The sequence below is a fragment of the Tachysurus vachellii genome, chromosome 8 (genome assembly GCF_030014155.1).
Source record: "Tachysurus vachellii isolate PV-2020 chromosome 8, HZAU_Pvac_v1, whole genome shotgun sequence".
Classification (NCBI taxonomy): domain Eukaryota; kingdom Metazoa; phylum Chordata; class Actinopteri; order Siluriformes; family Bagridae; genus Tachysurus; species Tachysurus vachellii.
Window position 1 is genome coordinate 22,276,311 of NC_083467.1, and position 14,481 is coordinate 22,290,791.

The 14,481-nt window shown below is 36.5% G+C and overlaps 1 protein-coding gene across 1 annotated transcript in view; it reads right to left on the minus strand.

Annotated features, from left to right (window-relative positions):
- LOC132850386 (coiled-coil domain-containing protein 148-like) overlaps positions 1 to 14,481 on the minus strand; it is an 87,411-nt gene that overhangs the window by 7,243 nt on the left and 65,687 nt on the right. The window contains exon 11 of the mRNA XM_060876930.1: positions 2,179 to 2,319. Within this exon, the coding sequence (XP_060732913.1) occupies positions 2,179 to 2,319 (141 nt within the window). The remainder of the gene's footprint in view (positions 1 to 2,178; positions 2,320 to 14,481) is intronic.

Genomic DNA, 14,481 nt, shown 5'->3' on the forward strand with positions numbered 1-14,481 from the left:
CAGAATTGGCTCGGAGCTGATGGCTCAATAGTAAAACAATATTGATAATGAGCAATGAGTTTGTTACGCTTCTGCAAACATGAGATGTTTTTAACCATCAGTCAAAACATACCTGGAAGATATTTTTCTCACATCAACCTTAACTTCTGGACAGAAATATGCCAGTAATTTTCAGATCTCTATTCACAACATCTTGAGTATATAGTGTTGATAACCAGTGGCAAAGTTTTCTACAGTTATCAAAAGATTGGCAAATATATTTGTCCTTTTTGTTATGATAATGATTAGTAATAGAAGTTGAAGCAGTAGTAGTACTGTAGTAGTTATATAGTCTTGTACTAGTGGTTGTAGTAATGGTAGTGGTAATAAAATGCAATAATATCGATATAATCATATATATTCTTTGCATACACAAGATTCTAGTCGTAGTACTAGTAGGAGGTAGTAGGGATAGATTGTAGTACTAGTTATAGTAGCTTTGAGTGGTAGTGGTAGTAGTAGCTGTTTTTTCATGGTATGTAAAAATTTATATATCCTTTATATATCCTTTCCTTTATATCGCAGAATTTCCTTAGCATGATGTCCCATAAACAATTTTTTTGTAGGATTTATTTCTACTTATTATTGTAAACAGGAATGAATCCAAACAGAGTCAAAGTTTACACCAGGGTTAAATGTCTGAAAAAGTTCATTTAAATATGTCTAATATTAATCTTGAATTTTTGTATTATAATAATCTTTGTATAATATGAAACTTTTTGTATTGTTTCTTATGTTCTCTAAAGCTGCTTTGAGACAATGTATATAGTTAAAAGATCTGTACAAACAAAATTTAACCGTCGCATGTATACAAAGTGATAACCTGAGATTCTGATGCAATTATCTCCTGCAAATTAATTATAGTAAGTTTGCTGGTGGATCCTAGGAAAAGATGCCTCCAAATAGACCCGATAAAGCACACACACACACACACACACACACCATTCATGTAGCCTCTTATTTACACAACAAACATCTCGCTCGTCGGCCTCATTGGCTGAGTAGGCAAGCACGATTGCTATAGAACTCCAAACACTGCAAATAAAAATTAAATGAAGAATGTGCCAGAACAAACAAACCCACGATCACAATAAATTTATAAATAATAACGAATGCCACTACTTTCCCAGCAACATGGGGTGAGATGGATCTCCCTGCAATCAAAAGTGCTTCTGTGTTAAGTAATGGTGAAATAGTGTACATACACAATATAGTACAATGTCTTTCAGCTACTCTCCATGTTGGTGTACAGTGAGAGATAATAAGAACAGCCACAACTGACATAATTGCTTATGATGGAATCAGTATTAGAGTTTACATAAGTCAGTCTACCATATGTGGGATAACGATAGCGTTAAAGATTTAGTCATATGAATAAAATAGTACACCAAAGCTCACTGCTTCAAAACAGACCTCAGTCTAGACTGTAGCAATACTCTGTTCTATTTGACATTTATATATATATATATATATATATATATATATATATATATATATATATATATATATATATATATATATATATGAGGTCATTCTAATATTTTGACTTCGATTATTAGCTTAAAAATTACATTATAAAGCTTTAATATAAAGACAAACATCTATATGTAAATGCTAAATCTAAAGGTTAAATGTAGAAGTAAATGTTGTCCCCTCCATCTCTGAGTTTTATGTCGTTCTGCTTAACATCATAATTTAGAATGTTACGGTTTATAGTTAATATCTTGAGTGAGATTTCAATTCCAAATGAATCCCTATCTAAATGATTCATAATGGCCTCACTTGTTCAAAAGGTCAAAGTATTCAATATTGTACACTTCAGAATTTCTCCCTGAGTTACTATAAGCTACAGATAAGAAAACAAGATAAAATGACCTAACATGAATCTTGCTATTTCTCATAATAGACACCGTCTTGAAGAATTATCATCATCAGCAAATTCAGAATCAAAACTGTACCATCACAGATTTAAAGCTGTAATATAAAATGGAGTTAAAATATTAATAACTGAGAGACCACAGGAGAGATGAAAGATATAGAAATTAAATGGAGCCATGCAAAACTCTTCCTATATACCGTAAGAGCCTTTTATAAAAGAACCCTGGTGTTTAAAAGAGGAGATTGTGTGTGTATTTATACTTGTTGTTTCTGTCTGGTCCTCCTGCCATGTTCTCTCTCCTGCTCCTCTCTCTGTCTTTCCTTCTCCTCCTCCTGCCAGCGTGCTGCTACAGCTGCTTCCATCTGAGCCACCTCTTCCTGCTGGTCACGCCACTGCTGCAGCTGTACACACACACACACACACACACACAAAATACCCAGATACATTTACTGACTATAAAGTATTGTTGTATTTTCCAAATAATTCTGGTCATCTTGAGAATTGAACACCAAAAAAAACTCCATCACCGAGTGTTCAGAACTACACACACTCACGTTTACACATTTCATAGACTCGTAGCTTATATTTATTTATTTGTTTGTTTGTTTGTTTGTTTGTTTGTTTGTTTTATTCCCATCCACAAATCTGTACAGAAGACATTGAATGTGCATTAAAACTTAACTTCTAAAATTATAATAAAATGTTCACATGTGCAATATGTTAAGTGCAATATCTCAACTGTTTACTTTAGTTTTCAACTAAATAATATTTTATCGCATCACATATGTTAAAGTTTATACTCTTTAAATTTATTTTTAGACTTTTTTACCCATTTTATGAAACAAGGTCTGGCAGTAAATTTTGTTGAACCCTTTGGGATTACAAAAAAAGAATCTATCTATCTATCTATCTATCTATCTATCTATCTATCTATCTATCTATCTGTCTGTCTATCTGTCTGTCTGTCTGTCTGTCTGTCTGTCTGTCTGTCTGTCTGTCTGTCTGTCTCTGTCTGTCTGTCTGTCTGTCTGTCTGTCTATCTATCTATAACAAACAAACACACAAACACACACACAAACACACACACGGAGAAAATGGCAAGTGGGTTTAGAAGATGTCTCCTTGTAATGTTAGAAGCGCTCATTTTTAAAACCTACAAACTGACTTCCATGAGCAGAGTTTAGTAAATCTAAACCACACACACCTACACACACACACACCTACACACCTACACACACACAAACCTACACACACACACACCTCCTCAGCTGGAGCATCCTCATCCCTGGGGTTCTGCAGTAGGAATTAACACCTCTTTTCTGTCTCTAAAGTGGAATGTGTTTAACAGGTCAGGGGCTTCACAATAACAGAGCGACACAGTGGCAACGTTCACACGTGTTAATTCACATTACGCATTTCCATTATCTGTGTGTCTGGGTTTAAATTAACTAAGTGACAAGGCAGGAATTTCACCTGTTTTTATTACACATCCTGCTTAGGAAGCACAAAGACAGAGCCACACTGCTGTGTGATTAACAATGGCTCTTTTATAGAAGAGGAATATTCCCATTTCCATAAATGATTAGCACATTAAAAAGATTATCAGGTGCTAACGTACGACTCACATGCCGCAATGGGCAACTTCTAACACTATAACAGATAGATAAATACATTCAATTTGAACACATTTGAAGTAAAACCAAATATGTTTAAAAAGTTTGTTAAAAAAAACATGACTGACAGTGAATATTAGTTCTTACAGACAAGACTTAAACAGAAACCTAGAAAAAGTGCAGAATTTGAAATATTAAATATTCAAGATCTTGAATATTTACTTTCTTTGTGTTAAATATTTCATAATTTTAAAAATCTTTTATTTTTAAATAAATAAAAAAAATAAATTTTTAATGTGATCCCAGACTTCTGAACCCAATTTTGTGTGTCCATGTGAATGTAGTATTGGTTTGCTTTATAATCTATAAACTGAAATAAAATTGTGGAAGTATTAATCAGCAAAGAAGCCAAATGTATTTTAAGGTGCATTATGAACAAACAAACAAACAAAAAACCTGCAGTAGAAGTGTACAAGCAACTAACCTTAACATTATATTATAAACTCAGATTGTAATTCATTGTCATTTTATTTTTTTTATTATTATTTTTTTTTAGATAATAGTGATCTAAAGTAAGATGATTGACTGTACAAATAATCAGTTTTCCCCTGGCAGTTCTGTGACTTTAAAACCATAAACTTTTCATCCTTCATAATTGTGAAAGTAAAGACTCAAATGTACCATTTTATTTATTCACATGTAAAGAAATGCTATATACCAAAGAAGTCTTCAAAAAGAATGTATTTTATGTGCCAAAGCCTTCATTCAGTTTTTGTAGTATATACAAGATTATACTGTATCATTGTTTTGTTTTTTTTTGTTAGAAAGTTAATTTGATATATAAAAATGCTAAAATCATAAAATACAGTAGCCCAAAAACAGAATTTCTAATTTAAAAATTAGGGTGCAGACTTTAGTGTGGCACATAAAGTCACCATATAATTACAAATATATTACTGGAGAATTCTTGTCAACATGCTAGCTACTGTTTATGTAAAAAGTCAAGTCAAGAAGCTTTTATTGTCATTTCAACCTTATAATATCTGATGCAGTATATAGTGAAATAAACAATGTTTCTCAGAGACCATAGTGCAGCGTAAAATGACACAAAGGTCCATCAAACACATAGCTAAGTACTGAAAAGTAAGTTATCCTGTCTGTAATTCACCATTGTGCAAGTAAGAGGATGTAAACAATAAGAGGATTCGTGTAAACATATGTCAACATAAAGAAGCATCAGTTGATAGCAGCAATTATCAGTTGATAGCAGAGACTGCATTGAAGTGAGTTAATTAAATAGACAAAGCATTGAAGCAAAATCAGTTTTGAAGTGAGGTGTAAAACACAGTGTAAACAGTGTTTATATGAGTGTTGCTTTAAATGTTGATGTATAATGAATGAGTGTGTGTGTGTGTGTTTTTCCATTTAATTCAGTTCTGGTTGCTGGAGTCTATTGGCTTGAGAAAAGAAACTGTTACAGTCTGGTTGTAAGGGCCAGAATACTTCGGTGACTTTTCCCAGACAGCTGAAGGGTGAATGGCAGAGGTGGGAGTAAGTCACACATTTGCAAGTCACAAGTCTCAAGTCATGAATGTCAAGTCAAAGTCAAGTCGAGTCTTTTTTTTAATATTTGTCAAGCAAGTCTCAAGTCTCAAATTTGCGACTTAAGTCTGACTCGAGTCAAGTCATATGACTCGAGTCCCCCATCTCTGAGTCATTTATCTCAAGTCCGTGTCAAGTCTCAAGTCATGAATGTCAAGTCAAAGTCAAGTCGAGTCTTTTTTAATATTTGTCAAGCAAGTCCAGTGTTGTAATGTAACGGAGTACAAATACTTCGTTACTGTACTTAAGTAGAAATGTCACGTATCTGTACTTTACTTCGCTATTTAAATTTATGTCAACTTTCACTTTTACTCCACTACATTTCCTAGATAAAATGTACACTTTTACTCCGTTATATTTCATCGTTACTCGTTACTACAAACTAAAATCAGAAGAAAAGCCGCAAATACGGCAACCAAAAGCAGTGAAATTTCACTATTCTTATTACCAGAGTTGTAGCACAAACAAAATATTAATGCAAACAATCCATTCAATACTAAATAAAAATAACATTTATTGATTTGGTCTTTGTCTTGTGAATATGGACACACTGTTTGTAGAGAATGCACACATACATGAACTGATTTGATTCAAGACCGGCATCATTACATCATGCATAAAATTTTGGTGTCCATGTTTGCCATTAAATAATACCATAACTTTTGGCTTACTATGTAGTCATATAATATATAATATAAAACTCTTCTTGTTTTAAATTCTCACTGAGGGCTAAAACCCCCTAAAGATGAAATCCTAGAACCGCCCCTGCTCTTATGCCTACCGAAAATCACTGAAATTTTACTTTTTACTTTTATTTCAAATACTTAAGCACATTAAATATCAGAAAATTACTTTTGATACTTAAGTACAGTAAATATCAGATACTTTAGGACTTTTACTTGAGTAATATTCTAAAAGGTAACTTTCACTTCTACCAAAGTCTTTTTCTAGTACGATACTTGTACTTTTACTCAAGTATTGCTTTCTAGTACTTTATACAACACTGAGCAAGTCTCAGGTCTCAAATTTGCGACTTAAGTCTGACTCGAGTCAAGTCATACGACTCAAGTCCCCCATCTCTGGTGAATGGGTGTATGGGGAGACTCTGATTATCTTCCCAGACATTCTCACTATCCACTGTAGGTTCTTGCTATCTCAGATGGTGCAATTCCCAAAACAGGAAGGGATGCATCTGCTCAGGATGCTCTTGAAGGTTTGTCTGTAAAACATGCACAGGATAGGTTGAGGGAGATGGGGAGGATCCATCAATGTTCAGAGGAGAGTGGCCAGTCCGTGTTCTTCTGAAGTCGACAACCATCTCTTTTGTTTTGTCAACATTCAGAGACAGATTGTTGGCTCTACCCCAGGCTGTTAGCTTTTTCACCTCCTCTCTGTATGCTGACTCGCAGTTCTTGCTGATGAGACACACATCGGCCGTGTCATCTGCAAACTTGATAACATGATTCAAGCTGTGCATTGCTACACAGTCATGGGTTGGCTAAACAGCAGTGGGCTGAGCACACAGCCTTGAGTGCTCAGATTGGTGGTATTGATGTCTCCCTGTCAGGAAGTCCAGGATGTAGTTGCAGGATCTAAGTCCAGGATCTAATGTTTCTGTCCAAGTGCAGAGGTGGGATGGTCATGGTGATGGCATCGCCTGTGGAGCAGTTTGGACAATATGCAAACTGCAGCCAGTCTAGAAGGTGGCAGCAGGGTCTTGATGTGCCTCATGACGAGCCTCTAAAAGCACTTCATAACGATGAGTGTGCGACAGGACAATAGTCATTGAGGCAGAACACTGTAGACTTCTTAGGCATAGAGATAATAGAGGTCTTATTCATTTCCCTGAGCAGTACTGTTGTTCCTACATGCCTAAAATTGTCAGTGAAGAAATCTGCTAGTTGTTCTGCACATTCCCTGAGCACACTGCCAGTAAAGTTGTCTGGTCCAGCAGACTTCCATGAGTTAACTCTACTAACCCTTTTTCTTCCTTTACATTCATTAGAGTGTATGATAGTGTGGCAATGGTTAGACAGAGCACCTGGATGTTTGGAGGCGGGATGGTCCGCAACGATGTTCCACACTAGGTTTGAGGCACAGGAAGGAAGGAAGGAAGGCATCGCTGTTACAAAGCATATGAAGTTGACCTACAGTTAACAGTCACCTGGATGCCCTGCCACATGCGCTGGGTGTCGACGCTGTCACAGAAGTGGCTGTGGATTGAGCCTAATTTCTTAGTTCATGAAATCTAATGTTGTTCAATGAAACAAAAGTCCTTCAATGGTTCTTTCTCAATGAAGAAGCCAGAAACCAGAACCCAAAATTGCCCAAGCAATGTCCTCAATTCTGAAAAGTGTTCCCAAAGCACAATGCAGCCACCACCATGCTTCACTGTATGGACACTGTTCTGCAGCAAACAGATTTTTTTGTTGTTGTTTCGTTAGCATTTACTTTCATCTCACTACTGTTGTCATTCATTCATTAATTTTCTACCGCTTATCCGAACCACCTCGGGTCACGGGGAGCCTGTGCCTATCTCAGGTGTCATCAGGCATCAAGGCAGGATACACCCTGGACGGAGTGCCAACCCATTGCAGGGCACACACTCCTCACTACTGTTGTTTCACTCTAAAATATATCCTATCACCGGTCTCCTCTGGATCTCTACAGAGTTCTAGATGTTCCACATCTATTATCTATTTGTTAATAATAATAAATAACTTAATGGTGCCAGAGTGTATTCTTGAGGCTGATACAGTGACTCTGGTTATACAGCTACACTATTTATTTGATCAATGGCTGTTGACTGAAAAAGAAAGAGGAAAAAAAACTGGCTTGTAAAAGCAACATTATGATATGATGATATTTAATATTGTGGGACCAGATTAGGCAGCTATGATGACATGAAAATGCAAAATGTACACATGCCTGATTTGTATATATGTAAATTCCCAGGCTCTAAGAAAGATGCAGAAATTATTTCTGGCATGTCACCCATTGCAGTGTATGTTTGTATATAACAGAGCTTTGCTCTTTAACGAATGAGTGTGAGGATACAGACAGAGCAATCTGTTCAGTGGCTCAGACGGGAGACACGGCCTCTTCACACTTCCACTGCGGAAAAGCTTGATGTTTTCTCAGCAACAGATTGTCATGAAATACATTTGTGCCACAGCGCACAGCGTGGCGCTCAGATAGTCAGTGTGTGAGCAAGAAACCAGAGCTGACTTTAGCTTCATCTGAGTAGAAAAATTACACACAAATTCACGCTGAACACAACCCACATCAGCTGTGAATGTTAACAAATGGCATTTCATCAGATCAATGCTCATTTGTACTGCGGTGATTTGTCATGTACTTTCGGTTTTACAAATTTTTTGCAGTTGTATTACAGAAAAGCTAAAGCAGAAAAGTCATAGCTAAAAGGAAGAAAAAACACAGAATGGGTAACTGGCCCAATAATTGCATCATCAATCACACAAACCTCTCTGGCCCAGATAGGACAACAGTGCCAGATGATAGGAACCAGAATAATGTCCCACTAACTTCACTACACACATAAACATGCCTCGTTCTTCACTTTAGAAATGCTTGAGAAGGAAAAACGTTTATTTTGCCATTTATAATAATGTGTTGCTATGAGAGTTTATTTGTTTTTACCCACTGCAGTTATTTGGTCAGTAATGGTGTCAAGGTTCAGATTGAGGTTGATATACAATTTATGGACAAAAGTATGTAGACACCTGACCATCTAATCCATGTGTGCTACTCCCACAGGACTGTTGCCACAAAGTGAAAAGGAAACAAACAATAATATAGAATGTCTTTGTATGTTGTAGCGTTGCAGTTTCCCGTAACTGAAGCTAACAGGCAAAACCTGTTCCAGCATGACAATGCACAAATCGAGCTCCTTGAAAACACTGTGAGTTAAAGCTGAAGTGGAAGTACATCACTGTTCTGCACTGAGCCCTGATCTCAAACGACTCATTGAATACATTTGGGATGAACGTATGCCCCGATCCTCCTCAACCGACATCGGGGTCTGACCTCACTAATGCTCTTGTAGCTGAATCAGCACAAATACCCACAGCCAGGCTCCAAAATCTAATAGAAAGCCTTCTCAGAAGAGGGTATGTCAACATAAAGAAGTTTACCAGAAAAATACAGGAATTATTTACATTTGTATTTGCTAATTTGAATGCCAGATTGTACCTCCAGTTTTATTCTTGTTAGCAAAATTGCCCAAGCTCTGCCAGCTGGAAAGTAAATCTTTACCCCAGTCTCAGCTGTCTAATCAGTTGTAACAGGTATTTGGCTCCATTCAGACTGCCCTCAATTCTGATGCTTCTATTGAAAAGCATCCCCATAAAATGATACCGACACCACTGTGCTTTACTGTGCGCACAGTGTTCTCAGGGTATTTATCAGTGTTCCCTGATTAACAATGCTGGCTTTCACCAACCAGTTCCATCTCTGCTGTCTGCAACATGCCTTACATCAAACCTTTTGGATTTTTTTTTCACCACCGGATCTCTACAGAGTTGGAAATGTGCCACATTCCTTCTATTTATTTAATAGATAATTGAATCTATTGGGAAAGACTGAGAACAATAAAAAGACTGTATTGTAAGGATACAGGAGGGAAAGTATAGTCTCCAGTTCATCTACGTTTTGCATTAAACTATTAAACTTGTATATGTATATATTTGCCGTTAATGTTGTTAAATCACAATTCACAATGCTCTGTAATGATTAAGAGCTGGATGCAAAACAAACAAAAATTCAGGACAAGAATCACAAGGCTATCACAAAACCAGAACTGAGAGCAAGACAAGGATACAGCAATGAGAACTCAACACCCACACAGTCTACTCACAATATTAAACACTAATCCACCAAAGCAAACCACAAAACAAAGGGAAGCTAATTTACAAAAAAAAGGGTACCCAGTGGAAAAACCAAGGAAGATGTTCAAAAATATGTTGGAGCTCTGGCAGGGAATTGTCCATGGTAGGCATGACAGTTATGGTCTGGCCTGGTTCTTGTCATGTCTAGAAGGTTCTAGCAGATAGCATGGACAGGTTCAGTGTCATCACCTTACAGTCTTACTAATAGAGTGCCTCATGGGTCAGTTTTTGCTCAACATTTATTTTCACTTTATACAAAATCACTAGGCTCTGTTATCAGGTGCCGTGTCTTATCTTATCAGTACCATACTGCACTAAACCAGATGTTCTTCATGACATCAGTAGAATATGACCTTTCTTATATAAACCCAAGTAATATCCAGACTTGATTATATCTCATATATGCCATATCCTCTCTAGAGCATTCATATTTCTGCTGCTCACCAGGTTAATAATTTCCTTAAGGTTTCTCACATGACCCCTTCCCAGTGGTCAATTCATTTCCTTTCTTTTGCAGAAAGATCATCATCAACATCCTGTTCACCGACTCAGGAGTTTCACTTCAAACTTGTCTGTATTTGAGCTCTAAAAAAGTTTGTTGTAAAACAAGATCTTGCTGCTTCAGTGGACGAATGAGCTTCCACCTACACTGTGAACAGAATGTCTCTATTACAAATGTCGTCTTTTGTATATTATATCTTTTTGTATAGCACTTTTAACAATAAACATTGTCTCAAAGCAGTTTTAGAAAGTTTTAGAAGTATAGAAACAGAGTATTATTATTTATATATTATGTACACACTTTCAAATTGTCTTTTTTGTTTCTGATTGTCTTATGTATTATTTATGCATTCAAGTTTTATAAGAATCCTTTATTTTGTCAAATATGCATTAGAGCACAGTGAAATTCTTTCTTCACATATCCCTACTTTGGAGGTTGGGGTGGGAGCACAGGGTCAGTCATGATACAGCACCCCTAGAGCAGAGAGGGTTAACAGTCTTGCTTAAGAGCCTAACAGAGGCAGCTTGGCAGTGCTGGGCTTGAACCCTGATCCTCTGATCAACAACCCAGAGCCTTAACCACATGAGCCACCACTGCCCCAAATATATTAAAAAAAAAAAAAAAAAAAAAGATCCGGATAAGAAACTCACATGACTTATCTGAAAACTCTCTCTTTTCTTTTTATACGTTACATTAATAAAATGGCTAAAAAATAGACTTACTAATTTAAGATTTCTATAATCAATATCTCATAAGAAAAGTTTAATCATTTTAACAGTATTCAAGATATTCTCACTTGCTAAGATTCACAGTTATTTTTGCAGTGGGTCGAGAGGTCTGGGCTTTCTCTGAGCTATTCTAAAACATTTCATTTGCTTGCTACGTGCAGTTCAATTTGCTGCATGCTTGTATGTTGCTTTGTATTCACTAAAGCACTTCATGTAGAATTCATGTGTTATTAGAATTATTTAAGCAGTTTTATGTTAAAATGACAAACAGGAACTGAAGGCCACATATTGTGCTGGTAAGTTCTGCTGCTCTCTGTTCTGTATTGTTCTGTTCTGCACTGTGGCTTTAAAAGCAATCTTAATACTTTGCCACTAATGAAATCTATATTTGCAAATGTGGGAACAGTCTCAGCAGCAGCAGTTTTTTTCCCACACGCTGCACACACAAACTGCTTCAGCTCCTTTTGAATCTATAATAGCTTTCCTGTGAGTCTAAAGAGTGAGAAACCAAAAAGAGACCTTAAATACAAAACTCTGTTACAAATGGGAGCAAACACAAAACTGTTACAAGCTTCAAACAAAGAAAGGGGGCAAAGAAAGAAAGTAAGAATGAGAGAGAGAGAGAGAGAGAGAGAGAGAGAGAGAGAGAGATCATGGTCTCCGGGGATCTTGAGTGGGGCTACAGAACAAATTCTTCTTCATCACTATTATTTGTGTCTCCGAACCCTACAGGTACCAGTGACAGGATGAAAGAAAGTCAGTTTCAAAAGCAAACACATCCTGTTTCCCAGTATTGTTTTCTTCGTTTAGACACTCTGGTGGCCTCAATCATGTTTGATAAACTCACATATATGGGTCTTATCCTTTGGATGCCCCTCCACATTTCCCAGTACCAAGAATTTGAAAAATAAACATGGTCCTTCTTATTAACAAGAGAAAATAGACTGTGCGAGAGATTCGGGGAGACTAGGGTATAAAAACGAGCACCAGGGACAATCTCTAAGACTCAGCAATCCTGCAAGGATAATCTAATCCAGTCACTGCATACGTATACCAAAGAACTGTTGTTGTAAGCATATAGACTATGATGCTGATATGAAACATCCTCGGTATTCAACACACACAGTGTTATTTGTCTTAATGCCAAGTTTTCACCATCATGTCTTTTATTTTGGTATCGTCTTTTCTGGCTTGTGTTTGAGGTCTTAAATTTCTACTCAGATGTGTGTAAAGCTATTTTGTGACCATTTCTTTTGTTAAGAACAAATAAAAACCTCAAACAAAACTTAAAATTGCACTTTAAATTCAGCAGGGTTCTTTTGTGATGGCTCACTGTTCATCTAGTCATTATACAATTAAACAAGAAAAAAAGAGACAATGCCTACAAACAGATGATCGATGAAAACTTGGGTTTCTGTTTGAAGACAAAGAAAAGGCAAGATTATTTCATTAGAACAAATTGCACAAGAACAAGAACAAATTGCATTACATAATGTCCAGGCAGGCTACAGATGACATAAATGACGCTGACCACACTGGATTTCAGTAATTATTCCAATTATTCCAGCATTAAAGTCAAAGCAATTACCGTAATGCTGCTTGCTGACAACAGGGTGCTACATCTACCTCACATTGCTCTTAACCCGATGACCTGGTGTGATTTCATAAATTGCTGAGTCCATGTTGATGTGGGTGCAGTAAGGGCTCATAGTGTTACAGTCTAAAACAAAAAATACGACACTCCCTGACCTCATGGTATGCCTCAGCAAGGATTGTGAAGCCACAAGTGTGCTGTTTGTGAGAGGGCCATAGCCCTGCTCCAGCTCTACCTCAAACCACATAAATGTGATAAATGGCTTTTTCTCATTGACATCAATGTGCTACTGTTACTGTGCCCATAATGCTGCTGTTAGCAAATGTGTGAGAGATCAAAACAATATGAACAGTTTTGACTTTACTAATGTGCATTTAATTGCAACTCATTTGTAACTACTGAAAAAACTCTAAATAAATATCTCTTTAAATATCTTGGTACTATAATAGATGATAATTTGACTTTTGGGGCTCATGTGGATGCTGTTTGTAAAAAAAAGCCCACCAGCGTATGTATTTTTTACGGAAACTCTGGTTTTAAAGTGGATAGCACTTTTATGAAGATGTTTTATTCTTGTTTTAGTGAGTCAGTTATTACTTTTACATTTGTGTGTTGGTATGGATCGCTTAATCTGAAAAATAGAAATAGACTTCAGGGTATTGTTAAAGTGTGTGGTAAGATTGTCGGCACCAACCTGATTGATTTAAACAGTTTGTATAAAGCAAGGACTCTGAGGAAGGCCGAGTTAATGTTAAGAGATTCCAGCCATCCCTTGCAGAATCTTTTTATGTTGTTACCTTCTTCACGTAGATATTCTTTACCGCTTTGCAGGACAAATAGATTTAAAAATTATTTTGTACCAGTTGCTATTGGGTTTTTAAATACTTTTTTTCCTCTGTACTGTTTGTTGTTGTGTGTTTGGGATTGTATGGATTCTGCTGGCTGTGAAACAAATTGCTCTTCAGGGATAATAAAGTTGACCTAACCTAACCTAACCTAACCTAACTCATTTGTAATGATCAAGATGAGAAATAAGGCATATAAAGGGTGCATTTAAATTAGATTGATTCGAGTGAAGCACTGAATAAAAGAGTTCGGCCACCGAAGATGCTAAGCGATTGAGTCTGTGTGTGATGTAATGACGAGCCATATTCAAGTGCCTCATTGTTCAGTGCTACGAGAGAGAAAACATTCTCCTGTAAAATGCAAAGAACGATTCAGTCAAACTTGAATAACTCAACCGTATTTATAGCTGTGGACAGTATTCAAGAGTACAACAAAGGAATACATTAAGATGTCAAGGCTAGAAGGATAAAAGGATAGAAGGATGAGTCTTGAACGTCTTTCTGAATACTAAACGGTCTAAAGCTTAAACACTGCAGCTACAGCCTTTCTCTGTACTTACACAATCATTTAACTTTGATTGATATTATTACCATGATGACTTAATTTGTATCATCTACTTTGTTATGCCTATGGGCATTCTTTCAAAAGCAACAACACCAAAAAGAATAACAGTTTGAAAATCAAAAGCTAAGAGAGATACTGTAGAACAGCTTCAGGCATCTTGAGGAATAATAGATAGTGCCTTGACTCTAAACATCTGCTCCACAACGC